Below are 22,992 nucleotides of genomic sequence, written 5' to 3'. Positions count from 1 at the left end.
TTCCTCTGCTGTTGCTTCGACTTCCTCTTTACATCAGCCTGTCTTTTCTGGCGCATCTGCTTCGCCGCAAGCTTCTCCTTATGTCAGACAGAGAGTGGCAAGTACTGTCACTGGTCTATTCTCGCCCTTCTTCGGGTCGCCTAAAACGACCCCCAAACCAGAACGTAGACAGTTGCGTAGTCCACTACCCGACTACGAGGAAAGAGAAGTACTGAATGAATTAGCACGCAAATGGGTTACTGATACTGTAAGATATGATCTTCAGTCTGTTATGGAAGTTTTCCGTCAGTGGGATCCATCCACTCAAAGATATGTGTTTGAGGAAATGTGTGTGTACCTTTGGGAAGATTTTCGAGACAATGACCCAAAACGCAGAATGCAGGAACTAGCCCGCATTCGATTCAAATTTTACGAAGGCATGATTATAGGCGCAGATGTTGAGAAAGCAATGGATTTGTTATTATCTTATAGGAGCACGGGAAACAGCTCTAGATCGTTTGACGAGGATGATGTGTCTGGCAGGAAAAAGGCGCGACAGTACCCCATGAGATAGGTTCCTCCGGTATGGAGGGAAGGTGATGCAAATGCGCAACCGCCTGTCCCACCGCATTTCCAGCGTGTATGGGTACATGTCCCCTGGAAAAGATCCGAAGTTTTAGCACTCAAACAGACACTACCCGATCCCCGTAAAAACCCAGCAGGATATTACAAGGAATTATCGCAGACCGCCAGCTCATGTATAATGAATTTAGCAGATATAGACATGTTTGGGAACGTCGTTCCGCATCCTTTATGGAGTAAAATCCGTCATGCAGATCATGATCAAGAACTAGGTGACTCATGGGCTAATATTACTGCTACTGATGCTAGACAAGTTGGTGGTTCTAAACCCGAGCCTTTAATAGCCGATCTTCCCGGTAGGATTATCGCGTACATGAAACCGTTGATGCCTGAATTACGCGTAAATTGGGACAAGCTATCTGCGTGCAAGCAAAAGAAAGATGAGAATGTGTCTGACTTTTTCACGAGGTTTGAGAAGACTTTCACTGATCATAGTGGTCAGGACATGGCTACCGAGGGTGGCCAAAGATTGTTTGTAGACAAATTTGTACATAATCTGCTTCCTGAATTATGCAATAAATTGAAAGATTCAGAGAGTGCTTGGGCTGTTTCCACGTCAGCACAGATTCTAGCCACAGCCCAGTATTATGAAAATAGACGCAAAGACGAGCTAGATAAGTCAGACAAGAAGACTAAAGAATTAAAAACTAAAGTTATTCTCCAACAAGCCTATCCACCTCGCGCTCCTAGTCAGCCCAATTATCAGCAACCACAGCAGTATTCAAGAAACGCGCAAGGAAACGAGTTTTCCCACCAGCGTTCTCCATATGGCCCGAATCAGTGTGCATACTGCAAAGAAGAGGGTCATTTCAAAAGTAATTGCCAAGCTCTTGCACGACGTTTAAACGGTGTCTCCGGCGCAAGAGGTAGAGGTGTCCAACAGGCCCATAGAGGTAGGGGCCGTGGAAATTTCCCCCAAAACACCAATTCTTTTCCGCCCCAGACTTTTATGAATAGCTTTGACCAACAGAATAATACATCTTCTAGGTCAGCTCAGTACTATACAGATGATTATTACGCAGAGACTGAAAATGAGGGTAATAATTGCTAGGACAGCCATGGACAAAGAGAGGGAGTTGTTTCAGTTCCAGTAGATCAGAATGGACCCTATGTCGAGGTAATTACATCCGGAGTGTCGGAGCCATTTCTGCTGGATACTGGTGCTACAAAAAGTTCTATTATGCACTCAAAACTTCCTGGCGCACCTTTGTCCGGCGAAATGAATGTTTCAGTAGGTTTCTCTGGCGCCCCTGTTAGAAACCCGATCTCCAGTCCCATGCCCCTTTCTGTTGGCCCATGCGAATTAGAAGCACCCCTCATTCTTACAACAGGTTGTAGCGAAAATTTGTTAGGTTTGGATTTATTGAAGAGATTATATGCGACTTTATACTGTTCTCCTTCGGGAGTACAACTCACCCTTGGTAAGAAAGTGATTTCCCCGATGTATTTGGCAAAGGAAAGCATTCCGACTGAGTTGTCATCTCTTCCAGATATACTTTGGGCGAATGGTTCAAACGATGTAGGTCGTTTAGAGATAGCACCGTATGTCATAACATTGAAAGCTAATGTCAGGTTGCCACGTATTCCCCAATATAGAATGTCCCAAGAATGTGAAAAGGCTTTGCTAGAAATAGTGCACGATCTGATTGCGAAAGATGTCATCGAAGAAACTACAGGCAACATTTGTAACAGTCCTGTTTTGCCTGTCTTAAAGCGTACCGATCCTTCCCAGCCCCCTGTGCACCGATTTGTGATCGACTTAAGGGAAGTGAATAAGATCGTTGTACCGCAGTTTCCAGTCGTACCCGACATTACCGCCTTATTGACAATGGTTCCAGCGTCAGCCAATTGGTTTTCAGTGATCGACCTGAAGAATGCCTTCTTCAGCATCCCGATTGCCGAAGAGAGCAGAGACATCTTTGGCTTAAATTTAGGAGGACGAAGCTTCCGCTTCAGACGCGCCCCACAGGGCTACTGCGAGAGTCCATCAATATTCAGTCAGGCTCTGAAAACACAACTAGATACCATCGTTCTACATGGTGGTGCGACTCTGATTCAGTATGTAGACGATCTACTGATCGCTGCAGATACTGAAGAAATTTGCAAGCAAGCCACACTGTCATTGTTGCGTCATTTATGTGACAGGAAGCACAAGGTCTCGCTTTCCAAATTACAATTTTGCCGACAAGAAGTAACCTACTTAGGTCACATCTTATCGAAGGAGGGAAGGAGACTGACCCCAGAAAGAATACAGGCAATTGCGGAATTGAGTGTCCCAAGGACACAAAGAGAAGTGCGTGCCTTCTTGGGCATTACATCATACTGTAGACAATGGATACCGAATTTCTCACTGTTGGCCAAGCCCTTGCTGGCATTAATGCGTAAAGACACACCCAATCCTTTGCCTTGGTCTGAAGATTGTCAGGCGAGTTTCCATGAGTTGCGTGAAGCATTATGTTCGGCTCCTGTGTTAGGCAATCCTGACTACAGCAAGCCGTTTACATTATACGTCCATGAGAAGGAAGGTTGCGCATTATCAGTCTTAACACAGCACTTTGGGGACAAACAACGCCCATGTGGATATTTCTCCACGACTCTAGATCCTGTAGCTAAGGCATTACCAAGTTGCTTGAGGGCCACTGCCGCAGCGGCTGTCTGTATTCGACAGTCGGCTGGGTTAGTCATGAATAATACTCTGACCGTTATGGTCCCACATGCAGTAGATATCCTACTAAATAGGACGAAAACACAGCAAGCACCTAACGAGTGCTCGACTGTCCAGCTATGAATTGACCCTGTTGGCAAGCCACATTCACATAAAGAGGTGTGATACACTCAACCCTGCTACGTTACTACCCATTCCACCAGCAGAGACAGATAAGGTCGACAAACATGATTGCTGCTTTAGGACAGAGGAAGAGACAAAAGGGAGAGTAGACTTGCAGGACACTCCCTTTCCTGAATGTAATGATAATTTATGGGTTGATGGTTCATGTTTCAAGTTGCCAAATGGTGATACGACTGCAGCATATGCCGTGACAACATTACACACGATTGTAGAGACAGCTCGCATCCCCCAGAATTCTGCACAAGCAGCAGAGCTAGTCGCACTCACAAGAGCGTGCGTGTTGGCGAAAGGAAAACAAGTGAATGTGTACACTGATAGTCAGTACGCCTTTGGCGTCGCCCACAGTTTTGGAAGATTGTGGCGTGAACGTGGGTTCCTGACGTCACATGGTGCAAGAATACAACATGGCCAGCTAGTACACGACCTTCTCGAGTCACTGACCTTGCCCCTACAGGTTGCGATTGTGAAGTGTAGCGCGCATAGGAGAATCCGAAATGATGTTGGTTGAGGGAATGCATTTGCCGATGAGGTCGCGAAAGAGACTGCAAGGAACGCAATGAGTCGGATGTATGTTGTAGGTCCTGCTAGATGGACCCCTGATGTGGGAATGTGTGAGGACACCATCGAAAGTGTAAAGTCTATACAAGCTGATGCTACCGAGAAAGAGGTGAATGAATGGAGAGAAAGCAAGGGTAGGTTAGACGCGAATGGTTGTTGGGTCGAACTGTCAGAACATCAGCGATGGTTATTACCTAACGCCTATGTGCTCGCAGTGGTAACGATGGCCCATGGAATGGCACACATCAGTGTGAAAGGAATATGTAAGCTGTTGGCCCCAGTATGGCAGAATAGTGGTATCCCAAAATGTGCAGAGAATCTGGTCAGAAATTGTATGGTGTGTTTGAAGCACAATCCCGGTAGGGGAACCCCAACCCCAGCTGGTCATTTTTCCCCTCCAACATACCCATTCGAGGTCTTGCAACTCGATTTTATTCACATGGAGAGGTGCAATAACCTGAAATATGTCCTTGTTGTTGTTTGCGCCTTCTCCAGGTGGGTAGAAGCATACCCCCTTAAGAACAACACTGCATTGTCAACTGCCAAAGCCCTTGTCAAGGAATTCTTCCCTAGATTCGGCATGCCTAGAATTGTCTGGAGTGATAACGGAAGTGAGTTTGTGGGACGAGTGATGAAGAGAGTGTGTGAGTGTCTAGGCATCCACCAGAAGTTCCATGCCGCAAATCATCCCCAATCGGCAGGATTAGTAGAGTGCTATAATGGCACGTTAAAATTGAAACTGGCCAAGATCCAAGCTAGCACAGGTCTCAAGTGGCCAGATGCCCTGCCTCTAGCACTCCTGTCTACCAGGATGATTGTCCATTCCAGATTAGGTCTTAGCCCGCACGAGATCGTGTTCGGGCGCCCCGCCAATATATGGGGAGTCCCGAGACCCAGGAAGCTCAGTGACATAGAATACCCTGCACTGTTTGATTATTTGCACGAACTGACAACTAAACTGCATGCTTTACATCAACAGGTCCACAGCTCCTCTCCACCGGCGTCTGACGATCCAGGCCACGCCATCGAGCCCGGCTCCTGGATCCCGATTCGGAATTTCAGACGTACCAAGAACGAGGAGCCTCGCTGGACCGGATCTTTCCAGGTTTTACTGTCCACCCGCTCTGCAGTACGTGTCCTCGGGAAGAAACATTGGGTGCACGGTGCCCACTGCAAAAGGGTCCCGCTTCCCCTTCCATATGACCGATGGGTCCGGCAAGGAGTCGCTGACTCCGAAACTGAGTTTACACCTCGTTTTGTCCCCTTCAGCGATGCACGATTAAAAGGAACTGGTACTGACAAAGAGAGCGATTGTATCTTGCAAGGATCTGTGCCACCATCGATGCAGTTGGACACTACAGAACCTGAAACATTGTTTGAAGATCACACCGTGCCTGGAAAGGAACGATATGATCTGAGGTCAAGACCAAGGAACTGACATAATCGAATATGTGCGATTTTCCCCCTTCTCCCCATGAACTATTTTTGATTTCACAGCTCTCTCGCCCAGGGAACTAGCTCATTTTTGATTTTCGAACCGCCATCCGGTTCTGCTGCTAGGGCCGCGGTTGAAGTCTGAGGAGTGCAGCCGGGGACGCCTAGGTCAATGGTTCTGGTCAGTCTGAGGGAATTACCCCGGACTGGACAGAGCTCACATCTTGGCAGAAGCAACCTCCCACCGCGGGCAGCAACCAGAGGATGGAGTTTCCAGGGGTTGAGAGACCTGCTAGACACATGACCTTTAAGAAGAAAATATGTACTGTAATGGCAAGAAGACGAACTCTAGTGTTGAGCATCTTAATGTTGTGTAGTATAATAATGTTTTTAACTGGTTATGCTCTGTCCATTTTTCGAGTTCCATTCATACACAACACACAGCTCGCACCTCCTCCTACTGTTCCCACACACTCCTTTCACCCTCTACCTGAACACGAGTCTGCCAGAAGATTAGAATTCGTAAATAACTCCTTTGTCCAGCTCCTACACCAGCACCAGTCTATTATGAACACATCGAATTGTTGGATATGTGGACTCATGCCACACACTGCAGATAAGGGCATCCCTTACTTCATCCTACCATTCAGTTATTTTGGTTCCCTATGGGCTTTCCAGACTATGTTCCTGTACTCCCTTGAACCCTACGTTCGAGGGGAGAACTCAAACAATAAGGCACTAGTGGCAGGGATCCGAAATATGAGTAGAGATATTGACACGGTTAGAGCAACTCCCAAAGATGAGTTTACCCCATACAGCAGGTGGAACATCACCAAGTATGGGATTTCCTTAAGTGAGAGCCAGAAATCAAAGAAATCCTCCCCAGTCTGGATAGTACCCCACCGAGGTCAAGAGCATATGTACGGAGACGTATGTGTTTGCCTCCCGAACTTCCCCTCCATTCTTGGCGGCTAAAGGCACCTATTTCGTCTGCCATGACAAAGCCTACACCTGGTTGCCCCCTGACTTCTCGGGCACATGTTTCATCTCGTTTCTGCTGCAACCCACCTACACGGCTGGGGCAGATTACCATCGGACAAGGTTAGTTAGGGGTGTTGTGAGTCAAGACGACACTGCGGGTCAGGAGTTTGGAGACTTCGCAAAGGGTTTTCTGCCATTTTGGAGGCCCATGGTGAACAGCAGGAACATTCGACAATTGACGAGAATAGTTGAATCCGCCGTGACTGAAACGGCTGGTGCCCTTGGCAACTTGACAGCTGAGCTTCAGTCGGATCGACTTATGACCCTTCAGAATCGGGTTGCCCTGGATGTCATACTTGCAGACCGTGGTGGTGTATGTAGGGTGATCCAATGTAGTTGCTGCATTTTCATCCCCGATAATGCTCCGACGGTATACCAGGCCATCTCCAAATTACACAAAATATCTGATTCCCTTCACATGGAGAAAGGAGACTGGTCTCTGCTAGGGTGGTTCTGGGAACTGATCTCTGCCTGGGGATGGAAAACTCTGATCTTCATCGGGATGATCTTAGCCGTTCTGTTTATGTTAGGCCTTTTTGTGCACTGCGCTCCTGCAATATGTGGCCTCTGCGCCACTTCATGTGTAAGGAAGCCTGTGTCAAGGGATGAATTGAGCAACAGAATGATGCTACAGCAGCATCTCCGTGAATTAATCTCTACAGATTTGGACTCAGATTAGCGTGAGTTATTGCCTAATATGAGGGCAAAAGGAGGGTCTGTGGTACTGCAAATCCGGACCCCGCCGTTTTACAGATATCGAGGTCCAACACTCGTGTCATAAAATATCGTCTTACCATGACAAATTTGGTATCCACGAACCGGTAATGATTAGGGCATTATCCCCATGCATTTGCGTCACGATTGAGCGATGCTAACACCCTTAAATCGTAGTTTCCGTCCCAAACCCTCGGACTCCATTTTGTAAACGGCATCCATCTTATGGCTTGCCCTCATATAAGTCAATTGATTACAGCCGAGCTTGATCTAAAAGGACACGTCCTTTGTAGCTGACTTCCCCATGACCTGGCCGAAGCTGCCTCCACCGCCTTCAGCCAAGCCTGTTTGGGCAGCTCCTCGCCCAGTGGCCGAACAAGATATCATCAAGGCACAACATGTCATAAACCATCCACTACGTACAGACCCTGTTTTTCCATACACATACACCTGTCCATGATTCTTGTTTATGACCCGTTTTATGGTGGGAGGGTGCCCGACCTTATTGGTGTTTCATCGATATCTGATGGGAGTTCTGGATCTGGCGGGGTAATCCATCACCAACTGGACATCTAAAATATGTGCTGACCAGCATGACTTCGCTCTTTGTATTATTGCAGAAATATTGGTATAGCCATATCGTAAACTGAAGAATTCTTGCCTGCAGCTGTTATTTATGTATATAAGGAGAAGGCTGGTTCTGTAAAAACGAACAGTCTCCTGAGAACTTACGGCCTGTGTTGTCGTACTTCTAGGACGCATGTTACTTGGTTGCAGCCAATAAAACTCGATCACTGACTTCAACTAGAAGACTCTGTGTTTCTGTAAGTCCAGAACAGGGAGAACTCAGAGGTCTTCGGGTGTGGTCCCCTGGCACCACCGGGTCTCTAAAAACCCGGCACCTCACCAGCAGCAATCGCAATTAATTCCCCACGGACCACTGATTTTAAGGCTCCCCACAGGGCCGTCAACGACACCTCCGGTTTGTCGATATTAGTCAAGTAGTCGACAATGCAATTATTTAGGCGTTCACGGACCGCTGGTCTTTGTAACATGGTTTCTCGGAGACGCCATGCGCCTCGGGGGCTGGAGGGGGCAGGGGCATTAATAGTTGGCTCTATTGCGTCGTGGTCCGAAAGCGCTGCGGGCACAATGTCAATGTCAGCTAAGTTAGAAAGCAGTTCAGATGATCCTATGAAGTGGTCTAGCCTGGCGTAGGTGCGGTGGACGTGGGAATAGAAGGTGAATTGTGTTGTGGTTGGGTGTGCGGTGCGCCACATGTCTACCAGGCCCCTCTCTCGCAGCCACTCCGCCCCAGCGTCAGTAATAGCGCCGGTGTCCCCGTAGCGATGTCCCGACCTGTCCTTGTTGGTGTCCATAACTAAATTAAGGTCCCCCCCGATGAGTAGAAGTGTGTTGGATAGTTGAAGGGATTCAGAGAGAGCGTTTCTCAGAAAGGTTTCCTGGCCTGTGTTGGGAGCGTAAACTGACCCGATCGTAAGGCTCATGCTACCAAACTGGAAGGCGTGTGCAAGAAGACGGCCACTAACTTCCCCCGCTTTGGTGCCTATCTTTCCTCTGAAGTGTCTAGAACCCAAGATGGCACCCCGGCTTTCTTTGTGGGAAGGGAAGAAAAGAATTGTTGGGGAAAGGCACGCAAGCGCATCCTGTGCCAGTCTTTGGGCAAAAGGTGAGTCTCCTGAAGCAAACACAGGTTAGCCCCGGAGTGTTTCAGATAAGAGAGTATCGCCCGTCTCTTAATAGGGTTGTTCAGGCCTTTGACGTTCAGTGTTAATAACTTCAGTTTGGGGCTAGCCATAGTTGTAGGATAGGGGTCGGACAGCGTCCAGGATAGCAGTGGCATTCAGCCCAATAGCGAGAGAAGGCGCCGGGCAGAGCGAGGGGGCGCTCCGACTTCCGCGCGTCACAGAGAGAGTGTGTGTGTGTTCTCGGTATGACTGTGCGCTTCTGTAGGAACACCTGTAGGGCGAGGTTTAGCACTGAGGCATGAATGTACAGCGCTGCTGTTCTGTTAGTAGCAAAGTCCCCCCGGCACACTGGTACCCACCCCAACTCCCACCCCAACCGTACCCACAAAACACCCCACATACACATGTTCGAACTCCATGAAATAACATTACTGTCAACCATCCCCCCCTCCCCCTCCCCAAGCCCCAACACCCACATATGAGTAGGTATAGTCCCAGTCCTGTTAATCCACACAGGGCTGTGGTGAAGTTCTCCATCCGGGTCATGTCCCGCGGCGGACACGTCGGCCCCCCGCCTGAATCCCACCCCCCTCATAGGGGTGAGGCAAGCTGTGAGTGATTTCCCTGGGAGTGTATCTCTCATCCTGAGGAGGTTGTCTCTTTGGCCACCTCCGTTGCCCGTTCTTGTGTGATGATAGAGACGTCTGGTTTCAGGTGGTGTGAGGGCGATCGCCTGCGGTTTAGAGTTTGCCAGTCTCCCTCAGAGTGCCTCTGGGACGAACTAGGGGTGGGTTCATCAATGTCATGCTCAAGGCCTAGAAGGGTGCAGGTGTCTTTGAGCGAACGCAGTTGGTGTAACTACCCGTTCCACTTAAATATTAGTCTAAACGGGTGGCCCCAGGAATACGGAATTTCATGCTGTCGTAGGAAGTCCGTCGCTTTCCGGAATTCCCTGCGTTTTTGCAGGGTGATGGCCGATAGGTCCTGATATAGGGCTATTGAGTGACCTTGGAACTGAAGAAGTTGGGCCCGCCGTGCTTCTCTAAGAATCCGTACCTTCAACGGGAAGTCGGGTAGAAAGGCTAAAATATCTGGTGGTGGGGCGGTGGAGCGTCTGGGCAACCCAACTCTGTGAGCCCTGTCAATGCGTATCTCAAAGTCTGCTGGTTCTCCCAAAATGGACCAAAATAAAGTTTGCAGGTAGCCAGTGACATCAGACCCCTCCGATTTCTGAGGAACTCTCCGGACCCGTATGTTGTTCCGACGGGAGCGGTTCTCAAGGTCCTCTGCATGGGCCTGAAGGTCCATCTGTTGGTCAGTGAGACGCACCATTTCTTGCTGGAGGTGTGTTATTTCCAGGCTCCTGGTCTGATCTGCCTCTTCGACCGCCACCACCCGCTCCCCAAGGCCCTTCACGTCTCGCCGGAGCTCCCGGACCTCGCCCGCCACTTCTTGCTTTAAGGACCGGAAGTCGTCCCTTAGGGAGTTAAAAAGCGTCTCCAAGAAGGTTCTAGTGGTGGGCGACTGGTCCTCTACTGGCGTTGGTGTCAGCTTTGCGGCCGGGGGGGAGGGCGGGTCCTTGCCAGGCTTCGACTGGGTTTTGGCCAAGAGCTCTGGGAGTGTCTGCGACCCCTTCTTCGATCGCTGTCCCGCCATCCCGTCTTCGGGGCCTTATCAGTCTAGGGTGTCGGGGTGCGGGCACTTGAGAAAGGTGGCGGGCCAGCGGTCCCGGGGGGGCCGACTCTGTAATGGCACTGGGTGGCGTGGCAGCGTCCTCCCTGTTGTGATCGGGGAGGTGGGCGCTCGGGGTCCGGCCAGGGAGCAGTCCGGCAGCGGAGCAGTGTGGAAGGTGGGTGCTGGAGGTGTGCGCTAGCGGGCCTTGGCGCTTAACCTCGTGGCGACGCTGGCTGGCGGGGGTCTGGTGCAGGTGTGGGCGCGTCCCACTTGTGGTAAGTAGCAAGTAAGATGTAGGTGGTAGGCCCCGGGAACCACAACGCCGGGGGCTTGAGTGTGCCCCCCCCGAGTCTCGTGGCAGCGCCCGCCTCAACCCTCCTCACCTGGGTGTGGCTGCCTCGTGTGGTGGCGCAGGTGCGGTCTTTCCGTCCAGCTGTGGCCTCTTGGCGCCGCCGGGTCCGCTGGGCCGCGCTCTCTCGCCCGTTCAGGGAAGGCCTGTCTTCTCAGCCCTATCCAGATCAGGGGGGCGCCGCCTCAGTGCTATCTGCCAGTTCGGGCGCCGCGGCGCAGCCGGCAGGGGCCTCACGCCTCTGATCCGCTGACGCCGGTGCAGCCGCTCCTCCGCCGGGCTCCCGCTGCGACCCCGTGTGATCCGCCCGCCGGGCAGTGCCGGTAGGCCCCAAAGCCAGGAGGTCAATTTTTGTGGAGCCCGGCCGGCACACACCGCACCGCCGGCCAGGCCGCAGAGGCGTCCCGCAATCAGGAGCGGGAGTGTCGCGGGTGCGCCGGGACCGCACCGGCGGGCACTCCGGCAAGCTGCAGGGTCCCCTCTTGGCCGTAGATTGAGAGCGCGCCGGCTCTCACGGGACCAGGGTGGCCGCCATTACGCAGCTGTGGTGTGCGGTCTTCGGCGTCCCCGGACTCCCGCTCAGCCCAGGTGTTGGCAATCGGGGCTCTGGGGGTCCCAGCAGGTAGCCGGTAACAAGGTCCGCAGTTGTTTGTGCGGCAGGGAAATCAGGCTGCGCAGTGGGGCACTATCGGGCGGGATCGGGCAGGGAGCCTCCGGGACCTGCGACCGATCACGCCGCCATCTTGGCCACGCCCCCGTGAATCTATTTTTGATTAAATAAATCATGAAGAATTACTGGCATGTTGAAATTGTGCAGATGATTTACAGCTCGAAGAAAAGATACTTCCTAATATGTTTTTCATCCTTGAAGAAAATGTTTTACCCATACTTAGCACGATGAAATGCCCCTTTATTTCGACTTTTTTCAGAGATCCCTTTGATTTGGTTTGAAAATATTTTTACTTTTACAAAGTTAAAGGGAGACCACCACCCCTTTGATGTTGCTCTCTGTACACCACCCCACTGCTGCTTTATTTTAGTTCAGTATCCCCACATTAAGCGGAGTCGCACAGTCTCCCAAACTCCCCTTTGTTGTTTAGCTATATCTCCTTTGTTGAATCACAGCACTGAATGTTTGTGTCCTCCGACCTTTCTGTCAATTCCAGAAAAGAAGAAAGCCAAAATTTTCAAATTTTCTTGTGCAATTATGGTTCACATAAATGTTTACTTTTTAAAGTAATTAATTAGTCTGTCGGTTTGCCTGTTTGTTTTTAGAAATAATAGTTAACAGTTTGATCAGTTTAATCACTTCATGACCCATTTATGTACGATTTGGGAAAGAGGTAACCTCTTGTAAATCACCACGGCCTTTTCTGCACCAAACAAGCCATTGTTCCACCTCATTTTCTGACTGTAGTTGGGAACAATTTAAATGGTGGCCCAACCACAACAGGGCCACAGGGTCACCATGGCGAAGCCCCTCCATGTTTAAAGTGTGGATGCAGAACCTGTGTTTTAATATGATAGGCCCCCATGCAAGTACCCTGCACGGAAGACAAAAATGTCGACAATACACAGAAAGAAATCTTCTGGTGAGTCAAGGACATTCATTTTAAGTTTCCGAGAAACAAATCTCAGTTTATGAGGGTGGTGTTTCTGAGAAATCAAAACATGACAGCACGCTAGGCATTCGTGTAGCCGAAAGTGCATATGCCACACTGGCATCCGTACTTTCTGCAAAATTATCCTCACTAACATAACCGAGATCTCTAATGTCACTCTAAAGTCAGCAGGGTATACATAGGCAGGTGGGAGGAGGAACAACGTTTCCAAACCTGGATACATTTCATCAATGCCTGTCAGAAAATCTCTCTTCAACTTTCTTTTCTTTGTCTTGGCTCTGTGCCAAGAGTTTTTCTCGTCTCTCTTTGCTTCCATTAAAAAATGTTGTCTTCCTCATAGCACAATTTTATCTTTCATATCTTTTGGTAAATGTGTTGCTCTGGTCTAGACCGCAGTGTTTTCTCTGGTGAGTTACTCGTAAATCTTATGAATACTATGACTACAACCGGTAGTTTGCAAAGCTTTCTGTATGTGGTTTCCACATTAGCTTTGGGGATTTTTCCCCCCTTACGAAGTTAAATTGCAACCTCATTTTCCGGACCTACTTGTACTCACAAGGAAATATATCCTGGAAGTTATGCCTGGCTTTAAACATGGGAAATTAAGTAAACTCGTCAAACTTTGGGGAGGACCTACCTGAGACTCTGCATGTCTAGTAAAAACGTTCTATCCAGCTAGTCTTCATGGAAGAACTTCACTTGAATAGTCTGCACACTGTTCTTCTATATTGGAAGCTGCTCCCCTTACCTTCTTCAGCCCTTTTGAGCAGGACAAGGCCTAGAGCTAGACTCAATATGCATTCCTTTCCCAGAGTCCACTAATCTCACCCAAACGTTGTTTTTTTACTTCCAGAGTTGGTTATTATTCTGTAAAGGTTTTCACCAAGTTGTTTTCACAGTTGAATCCCATCACCCTTATGGAAGGTGAGGCTCTGTCATTCTTAACTTAAGTCAAGTGTTTTGATGCAAAGGACTATACATATTACATAGATTTGTGTTGGAAAGCGTTGCCCAGTCTGAGTCTGTGCTTGTTTTAGGATTAACAGATTGCTTTAGTCATTGTTTACAAGCTCTAGTGTTCTTCAAGCCCAGACACACGAAGACGACACTCCTGTTCTGTGACATACTGAAACAAGCAGGCAATCACTCTTTAGTCCTGCCTATCACTTGTGACCCCCGCAAAATGAAATGGCAAGAGCACAATACACCAGTGACTGAGGGAAAACCCTACCACCTCAACTATGCTGGTCTCGTCAACTCTCGATTTCAATAAGGAGACTGAAAAAATAAGTTACATGAATCAGTAAATCCAAACTTGCGTGTTTCACCAACAAACGAAAAAGAAGGGGTGCTTCCCTGGAAGGTAAACGCTCTCATTAGAAATAAAGAGGTGTATGGCGTGTGTAACGGCACTGCAATTCACTAAAGGTAACTAATGCCTTCTGCTGTCTGTGATACCCTTTTAATAACAATGTCCTTCCACAGTTAGCGGGACGGCCTGGTTAGGAGGGTTGGGTGAAACAACTTTTATTCCTGCAAAAATGTCACAAAATGTACTCGCAAGTAGGCTGCGTGACAGTTGAACATGAGGACATACATACCTCGTGCACAAAAAAAGTCATGCGAGATACTGGTGGGAGACTTATTTAATGAGGAAAATGTCTCCCTTGGTTGAAAATCAAGATTTTGTGCCAGCAAAATTGTGTTGACGTGCAAGCAACAGTGTTCCGGGATTTGCAATGAAGCGTCAGTACCAGCTTACTCACCCGCTTTCCGGGGCTGCTTCGGCTGGGAATGCGGCCCGTCTCTTCCTCCCGTGTGACGTCTCTTTCCATGCTGTTTGCTGAGATCAAAGAACAAGCGCGCACCTCTCACGGCAGCAAGGAGGGAGGAGGGGGACTGCTCTGGTTTCCCTTGCGGGAGCGAGCAGGAACCATTTGTCAAAGCTCGCTCCTGCAGGGGAATCGCCAAACTTGCACGCGTTGCCATTGAAGACAATGCAACGCGTCCACGTTTTTGGCTGAAAAGGTTTATCAATTGCTAAAGGTCTCCTTCCTATGCAGCGCATGCACGCTGCGTAGGCGAGCGTACGCGAGACCTAAAAAAAAAAAACAGGTAAGCGCTCTTTCAGGGGCTTTCTTCGTCAAGAATGTTATCTTTCTGACAACATTCCGTGACCCACTGCCATTAATGCCATGCAATAAAAGTTCAAATGATACCTGCCTATACCTACCTGATATAATCTATATCACGGAAGCATTAAGCAACTATTGAAGAAGGCAATTGTTAGTCAATCCAGGCAAAAAGATCAGAAATCTTTCAAAATTAAGGCTCACAGCAAGCTAGTCAAAAGGAGTTATAAATTAACAAAGCACCATTTGTATTTTTATCTTGTAATTTCATGGGTGATAAAAATCCAGTTCATACACCTGTGCTTCGTACTGTTTGATGTAGCACATCCTTGGAGATACAAGAGACAAAATTTGGTTTGCCATTTTTGTTTTTACAAACAAGAGTCACTTTCCCATGTCATATGCTGTTGCCCGGCCTTTGCATTTGAATGGAAAATGTTTTTAATTCAAAGATTTCGGCAAGCAAACGTAAGAAGTTGCATGCACACATTTTATGTTTTAACGGCACTGAACACACACTTTAATAATCTGATTTCTACAAATGTTTGAATGTGTTCTTTAAAACTGTGGATAAACTTTTCTATTGATTGAGCAAGAGTGTAAATATTTAATGTTTTTCGTCAACTAAGAATATGTTTTCATTCAGTGTTCACTCTTGGCATCTAAAATACATTTTCGTCTACATACACTTTGTCTTTGGCATGGAGAGATGTCATTTCATCTTCAAAGTAGTAGTGCTTTTCTTTTTATTGTGACTTCCAGCTATAATGCAGTAATATCTGAACTGAATTGAGGGATTTAACTGAATGAACATAATTTTTCCCATGGCCTGTTTCAGAAGATTGTATTTGCTGCGCAAGAAGAGGACAACTGAATCTTATTAAAAATGAGGTTGACAAACATCATAGCCTTTGTATTGTAATGTATTGTAAAAGCATTTATATAGCGCTTAGAACCCCTAATGAGGTGTTGAGGTGCTTTACAGACAGCAGGTAGCATGTTACTCCAGAACCCAGTGTTAGTTGCAAATCCAGTATTTACCGTTGGTTATTGGGATTAGTCTAGTGCTCTCAAATAAACCATTCAATGCATAAACTCCAGAGTGTTGGTATTAGATTAAATAAGAGTTACATGTTATCATTATAGGTGGAGTATGTGAGTTTATGCTATGTTTTTGGTGCTGTGAATATGCAGACTAGAGGAAATGAATTACTGTTATGTTGCAGGGCTGATAATTCAAAGACAAAGGTGTGATTTATGAGCTGAGGTGTAGGCACTTTTTTTTAGAAATATATACAAGAGATTAAGGCAGAAAGGCACGTGGCTTAAAGGAGGCTACAATCCGATGGAGCCTAAGGTGAGGATGGTTGGATGGAAAGGAAGAAGAGAGGAACGATTGCTAGCTTTAATTGAGGTCAATTTTTCATGCAGGTTTTTTGAGAATACAGAGGGTGGCGTTGCAATCGGAGGATTTAAAGTGGGTATAAGGAAACGTCATTTTTTGCTTGTGAGATAGCGTATTACAGTGTAGCATCTGTATGGCCCACCTCTCGCCAATGAGGACCTATAGTCCTGCTTGGAGTGAGTCAAAGAAGAGAGGTCTAGGGAAATGCACCGGGCTTGGCTGGTTGCTGTGCACTTCTCGATGGGGCCAAGAGCCACGGGCTCGTCGGCCTCTTAATTCCCCCTCTGGTTCGGCGTGGTTTTTGACTATGGTGTACTGTACTATTATTGCACCCGTTTATTGTCAGCCAGCCTTTCCCACTCAGATTCCTCCTGTCCACCGCTGCTTCCTATAACCTTCCCCTCACCCGTGAAATCATTTTTTTGCAGAAAAGTTTGACTAAATCCTCTCTGCACCGAGATGTCAGGTGATTTGTGTCTAGAGCAACAAAAAGTCAGCACGAGCGTTTTCATATTAAACGCCCACCTTTCCGGCATTACTTCCCAGTGCCTGTACGACTGGCACTTTTTCATTACTAAAAGTTACTACAACTTAGGACGTAATTGAAAATAAAACATTATTTTCATCAGTTTCTGACCACAAACCAAGTCTCCCATCCGCAGGTCAACGGTCAGTATCTCAGTCTTTGAATTTGCCTTTTCTTTTGAGATATGTAAACTGGCTTCTCTGGGAAGTACCAGGCACTCGCTGTAAATTGGTTAAAACTCTTTTTTAGATTTGTACTCTGTGCTGTGATGACATTGGGCCGCGCTGTTTTCGAAGCAACGCTGGTGCTTTAGGCATTCCATGTAGCTCGAGCCTCCTCCTTCCATCTGCGGCCTGTGCCGCCTCTTTGTTCAGCCTGCCCCGGGGGCCCTGCCTTTATGGAACTATCCGTGTGGACACTTGTTACACGCTCTCTGCCATCTCTGGAGGCAAAGGGGCCAGGCAACCAATCGGAACGGACGCCGAGTGACAGCAGAAGTCACCCAAGGCGTGAACGCGAACCGAATAACAACAGGAACGTCTCCCGAGGGGTTGCACTGCTTTTGTGTATTTTTCGTGTGTTGGGAGGTTTGGGGGAGCCTTTGCAGAGATGTATAATTTCCCTTCTTTGACATGATAATGTCCTTTTGTATCTGTCTAGCTCCAGGAACGAGCCCGGGAAGGCTTCACTGGCCTGGCCGAGCCATTGTCTGATCTCTTGGACCTACTGGCAGCCTGCAACGACGGCAAGGGCAAGGGCAGCTCCCTGGGGCACGTCATCGCCAGCGAGTTCCAGGAATGGATAAAGGAGCGGCCATTGCTTCAGCAGGTTGGTAGCCAGCTGGGGCAGAAGATGGGGTTATTTCACGGTGAAAAGGCTACTGCATACCGCAAATGGGTTCTCCCAAACACCCTCCTCTTTTACTTATAACAGCCAAGCTGAACGGTTAAACAGGTACCTTGTCTTCACATTCCTCTTGCTATTCAGTGGAATTCAATGACTAAACTGCATGGAAGAGACCAATCGGAGGACAAGAGACTGCACAATTTTCCTACTGTGCTCTCTAATTGAGACATTCCACCCATTTACTCCCGTCTTACTCCATACCTTTCTGTGTGTGCAGTTTTAAGCAAAGTAACTAAGTATGAAATAGATTGTATTTGTAGCACAAGAAGAGGGCAACTGGATCCTATTTTAAATGAGGTCGACAAACATCATAGCCATTGTATTGTAACAGCATTTATATAGTGCTAAGAACCCCATATGAGGTGTTGAAGTGCTTTACGGACAGCTGATTGCACGTTACTCCAGAAATTATTGGGGAGATCATAATTACATTTTTGATAATGATGAAGGTGAAATATCTAAAGATCAACTGTGGGGCACAATAAGTCCCTAACTGATGTTGTGAAGTGATAAATCCTCAACGACTTACTCTGAGGTGGATTAAATAGATTACCTAATAGCGGTAGGGGTTAATTTCTTGACTTAGCTGATATGGTAGCAACTGAATAAATTAGACTCCTGTGTCTGCCAGGCATTATACTCTTAGTATTAACAAAGCAGCTCCAACCTTTTTTTTCGAGATGTGGGGGAGGGCATACGTTTGGTTTCCATCTGGCACCTGTGCTAACTTCAGTAGTTGAGGGACCTGCAGTTAGATGGAGTATGAACCAGAAAGAACATTACCAACTCTAAATAACTTTTCATTTAGTGCAATTATTTTTTGTGTACAATTAATATTTCAGCTGGAATGTTTAGACAGTTCCACTGGTAGGTAGATAGCTCCAGGATTTGTGTTCATAGGCTTGCTGGGAATTCAGTGGAAGGAATCCGAAAGTGAAAACCTCTTCACACAATTTACTTGTGAGCATTAATTCCAGATGGGCCCTCGGGAGCTCTGAAGGCCTGTAGGAAATCTGAGGGCATTTGTTTTCTGAAAATGCGGTGCTACTGCTGCCATGAGATACATCAGGCCTATAGACGAAGGCATGTACTATTTAAAGTATTACCAGTCTCATCCTGAGAAGTAAGCATAGTCTAACGCAGGCCTAGTCACAATAGCCCACACCATCTAACACCAGACTGTGGATTCAGGGGTCACTGGGGCCGAACACCAGGATGAGCCTTGAGGTGCTTCAGAGACTGCAGTCATGTAACAGACTTAAGCAGCATAACCAGACCTCTCCAGGTGTGATGCTTGTGTTGTGATAGCCATGTTAGATTTTGCTTCGATGGAAGAGGAGTATGGAAACTTGAGGCAAGAAAATACAAATGAAGGTGAAGCACAGCTGGTCCACTTTTAGCCTCTGCACTGCGAGGTTCTGCTTTAGTGGAAGTTTCTTCTCGATTTTTAATGGGCTGTACCTAAGAAGCAGCTGGAAGATCGGTGAAATGAGTCTAGGATGCTTCAGTTTCACTGACAGTAAGTCCCACAGTACTAGTCCAGTCTTTATGGTAGGGACCATTTCTTCTAGAAGTGTAGGAGAATAGTATGGAAGATATAATGCTCTCTCCTAGCCTATAAATATGGCGAGATGTGCTGCAGCCAGTGCTGTGTATCTATGGTACTAAGCATGAGAAGACTGTGAGCAGCATTGCCAGCACCCCAAAGGTCACTTGTTGTTCTCTTGTGAAGAAGGTCAACAATACTGAAACACGTCTAGAAATAATCTGCAAAGGCTGCACCAACAATGGTGGATATTAAAGACTTTCAACTAAAATGAGTGCCTAATTGTGTGATAATTGTGTGCTGATATGCCAGGTAGTGTGCTCCCTCTTTCTTTTATATTAGCTCACATGTACACAATAATCCATAACAAACTTATTTAGACCCCTAGACACAGAAGCAGTAGAACAATGCCACCTGCAAAGTTTGGAATAATCATATGGTCAGAATGAAACAATTCATATACATTAACAAGATCACATTCAATTGTAGCACCATATAATAATGCTCCGTGTGAACCAACAAGCGAGGAAAAATAAATCTCATCATCCGGTGCCAGGATATCCCTCGTAGGTGATAGTGCCCTTTACAAATACACCTAACAGAAAAAGCATTGGGAAGAGCTGGAATTGAGACAATCTTGGCATTAGAATCGCCACCCAACATCACATATGTGGCAGATAATGTTCACAAAAGATCTAGGGAAGTTGTCCACCATATTAAAAAGCATATAAAAAGTATAAAAATTGCGACCTGATAGACAATCATTGTAAAGATTAAAAAAATACAACCACAAGGCATTTTCCCAAAAAACAAACTGTTGATTGCCTGAGTGGCTAGTGCTAAGAACAATGACAGAAGCAAAAGGAATAAGTGATGGACAGAATGCTGAACAATGCAAACATTCACCCCCAGTCACAAAGATCTGGTTTCAATCCATTATTCTTTTGCTCACAACGCCACCTCAGTTTGGACCCAGCCATATGCAAATGAGCCTTGACCCTGTTTACTCATGGTAACAGTCCAGCCCGAACTGCCAAGCCAGGTCCTCCCTGGACTGGAAACCAGCATCCTGGGACCGGTTTCAGGGCATCACCCCTCATCAGCCAGGCTAGCTTGAATCCAGTGGCATAGTGAGCACGAGACCCCCATCAGGGCATACTCTTCCCACTCCCATGAGGAACAGGGTCATGACTGATTTGCATATGGCTGGGTCCAAACTGCGCTGGTGTGGTGAGTAAAAGAATGATGAATTAAACCCATATCTTTGTGACTGAGGGTGAATGTTTGCATTGTTCAGCATTCCGTCCATTAATTGTTCTTTTTGCTTAAGAACAATAAAAGATACCCTGAACCAGGTTCAAAGTCCCCGCTTGGAATGCCCAGAAGTTGATGGAGAGGCGTGCAAGGAATAACAGACAACCATCTCACCTTTAACATAGGACAACCAATTGTTCAAAATCGGCTTAGAGGCTAATTCCACTATGTTCCAACTAACAAAACTCACCTGCTCAGCAGATCTACAGAACAATTATGACAAGGTAGAATACAATGTGCCAGGATATTCTCCTAACAGGAACAATGCAGGCCTCTTTACTTAGAGCAGAACAAATGTTAAGTGTACTAGAAAGTCAGTCAGTGTTTTCTATGCATCAAGAGCTGCAAAGTGTTTGTGGGTAAGCACGATGGGAAATAATGCTGAAATGATAGGCTGAGAAATACTGTTGCAAACAGTCCAACAGCTAGGCACTGAAGATGTAGAGGACGATTTGTAGAAATAGCCCAGTTGAAAACCCTTAACTGAATCATTAAACGTGTCATGAAAGCTAAATTTAAGGAGAATATCTCTTGCGTCGGCAGGATGTTCAAAGTTAAAAAACACACTTAATAGCTTTAAGCAGAGGAGCTGACCCAGGGAATTAGCCTAAAAAACTAAAGCCTATCATGGACATCAATGTTTAAATTGATTTTAATTGACAACCAGAGAATCATCTTATTCTTCAGTTGAAAGTTGGCCTCGGTAGTATTAGGGGGCAAAACAGAATTGTTGGTCAGAATTATAATATAATGCTAAGCTTCAGGAGGGAGATGCAAAGTCTCAGGTGAAGAGATTAATGCATTAGCGGGCCTGCAATGTCAGTAGTGTAAGTAATCAAATTGAAGGCAGTCTGTTAGTAGCCATGCCTGGAAGATTCAAGAGAAAATAAGAGCAGGTCACACAGCACTCCACCTACTGTTAAATTAGTATATATATTCTAGGAAATCCTAGATATGTTTTAAGATTCTGTCAAAACCAATAAATCTATCATATGTTGGTCCACAATCATAAGTATGTGATGTCCATAGATTTTCCAAATAGCTCCAAGTTCATAGGTCTGTAATGTCCATTAAACTTCCACACTACTCCAAGTTCAAAGATCCAAGCCAAATCTTTTTATTATAAATCCATATTCATATAACAACTTCACAGCTCACACCGCCGACATGTGTTTTGTCTCACAGAGACTTTTTCAAGGCAAGGAATAAAAGTAAACAAGAAGAACTGCTGTCCCCGGTCCACGTTTAGTAGTCCGAAATATGTACACCCATGTATGGCCCTCAATAGTGATATAGGCAAGTAATAAACGTCCTTTCTTCCTCTCCTCACGAATAAAGATGTGAAGAGAATCTTCTATTATTCATTGCAATTCGCAATTGGCAGGAGAATAATGTCAAGGCTAGATACGCTTTTATCCGAAAATAGGGACACCTATCCACAGCAAAGAGTAAGCAAAAATACGCCCATTTTAATGTACAAAAAGTCTCTGCTGGGTAAGGGTCCCTCTTCGTATTAACCCGTATGAGAAACGAGACCTTAATAAGACTCCACCGAGTCGAAAGTCTATCAATCTCCGGTCTCATTGTCAAATTGATTTTAATTGACAACCAGATAATCATCATTATTCTTAATTTGAAAGTTGGCCTCGGTAGTATTAGGGGGCAAAACAGAATTGTTGGTCAGGATTATAACATAATGCTAAGCTTCAGGAGGGAGATGCAAAGTCTCAGGTGAAGAGATTAATGCATTAGCGGGCCTGCAATGTCAGTAGTGGAAGTAATCAAATTGAAGGTGGTCTGTTAGCAGCCATGCCTGGAAGATTCAACAGGCTGGGTGCCAAGCGGGGTGGAACAATTGACAGTAATAAGTGCAAAGAAACAGGCCAAGGAAGCACCGATGATAGGCTTATGAAATCCTAGTAAAGCACCATTGGTGTGAGAGGAATTAGGTACGACAACTTTGGTAGAACTTGGCTAAGAAACTACGGTAGACATATTACAGCTAACCAGTATTTCTTAGGCTTGTTCAGTACAAGACAGCTTGTCTTCAGCTATCTTAAAATGTGTGTCTCAATCACAGAAGTTATTTTCCCCAACAGAGACCTTTACCTATAGGTCCTGGCAGTAACTCATCTGGGTTTTTACAACGAAATTAAGGCACGTTGAAGCATGCACTAGACAATTCTTTCTTGTATTTAGCTGCAGGGTTGGGAAGAGGAGCATTAATCTTGTCGCATTCAACAAGTGGCACTGCATCAGGGATCATGGACAGGAAGGGGACTATCCGAAGAAATAGAAGGCCCTGCAATTGCAAGTGCTGCATTAAGGCTGTTGGTGGAGATGGTCAAACATTGGAAGACACTCCACCGATGGATGCCTCTCTGCCAACTCAATGCCTTTGGGGATTACCTCAATGGCATGTTCCTGAAAAAAGTCAATGGTGGACTGAAAAAAGTCGTTATTAACTAGACTAGAGATACCTGGAGTCTTATGCTACTCTGTTGAACAAGACCGTACTGAATGAGAGAGGTTAGCCAAAATTGAGTGGCCCAGTCGCTACCTGGCATAGATATTGCATGTCTCACTTTTCAAC

The 22,992-nt window shown here is 46.6% G+C and overlaps 1 protein-coding gene across 2 annotated transcripts in view; it reads left to right on the top strand.

Moving 5' to 3' along the window:
* The window catches only part of EXD3 (exonuclease 3'-5' domain containing 3), a 2,419,489-nt gene that overhangs the window by 620,233 nt on the left and 1,776,264 nt on the right, over positions 1-22,992 (top strand). For both annotated transcript variants that reach the window (XM_086921181.1, XM_086921182.1), the window contains one exon: positions 17,294-17,461. In XM_086921181.1, coding sequence (XP_086777307.1) covers positions 17,294-17,461 — 168 coding nt within the window. The remainder of the gene's footprint in view (positions 1-17,293; positions 17,462-22,992) is intronic.

This window comes from Lissotriton vulgaris, chromosome 5 (assembly GCF_964263255.1).
Source record: "Lissotriton vulgaris chromosome 5, aLisVul1.2, whole genome shotgun sequence".
NCBI classification, from domain to species: domain Eukaryota; kingdom Metazoa; phylum Chordata; class Amphibia; order Caudata; family Salamandridae; genus Lissotriton; species Lissotriton vulgaris.
The sequence above is the reverse complement of the archived record's forward strand: the minus strand, read 5'-3'. Positions and strand labels throughout refer to the sequence as shown.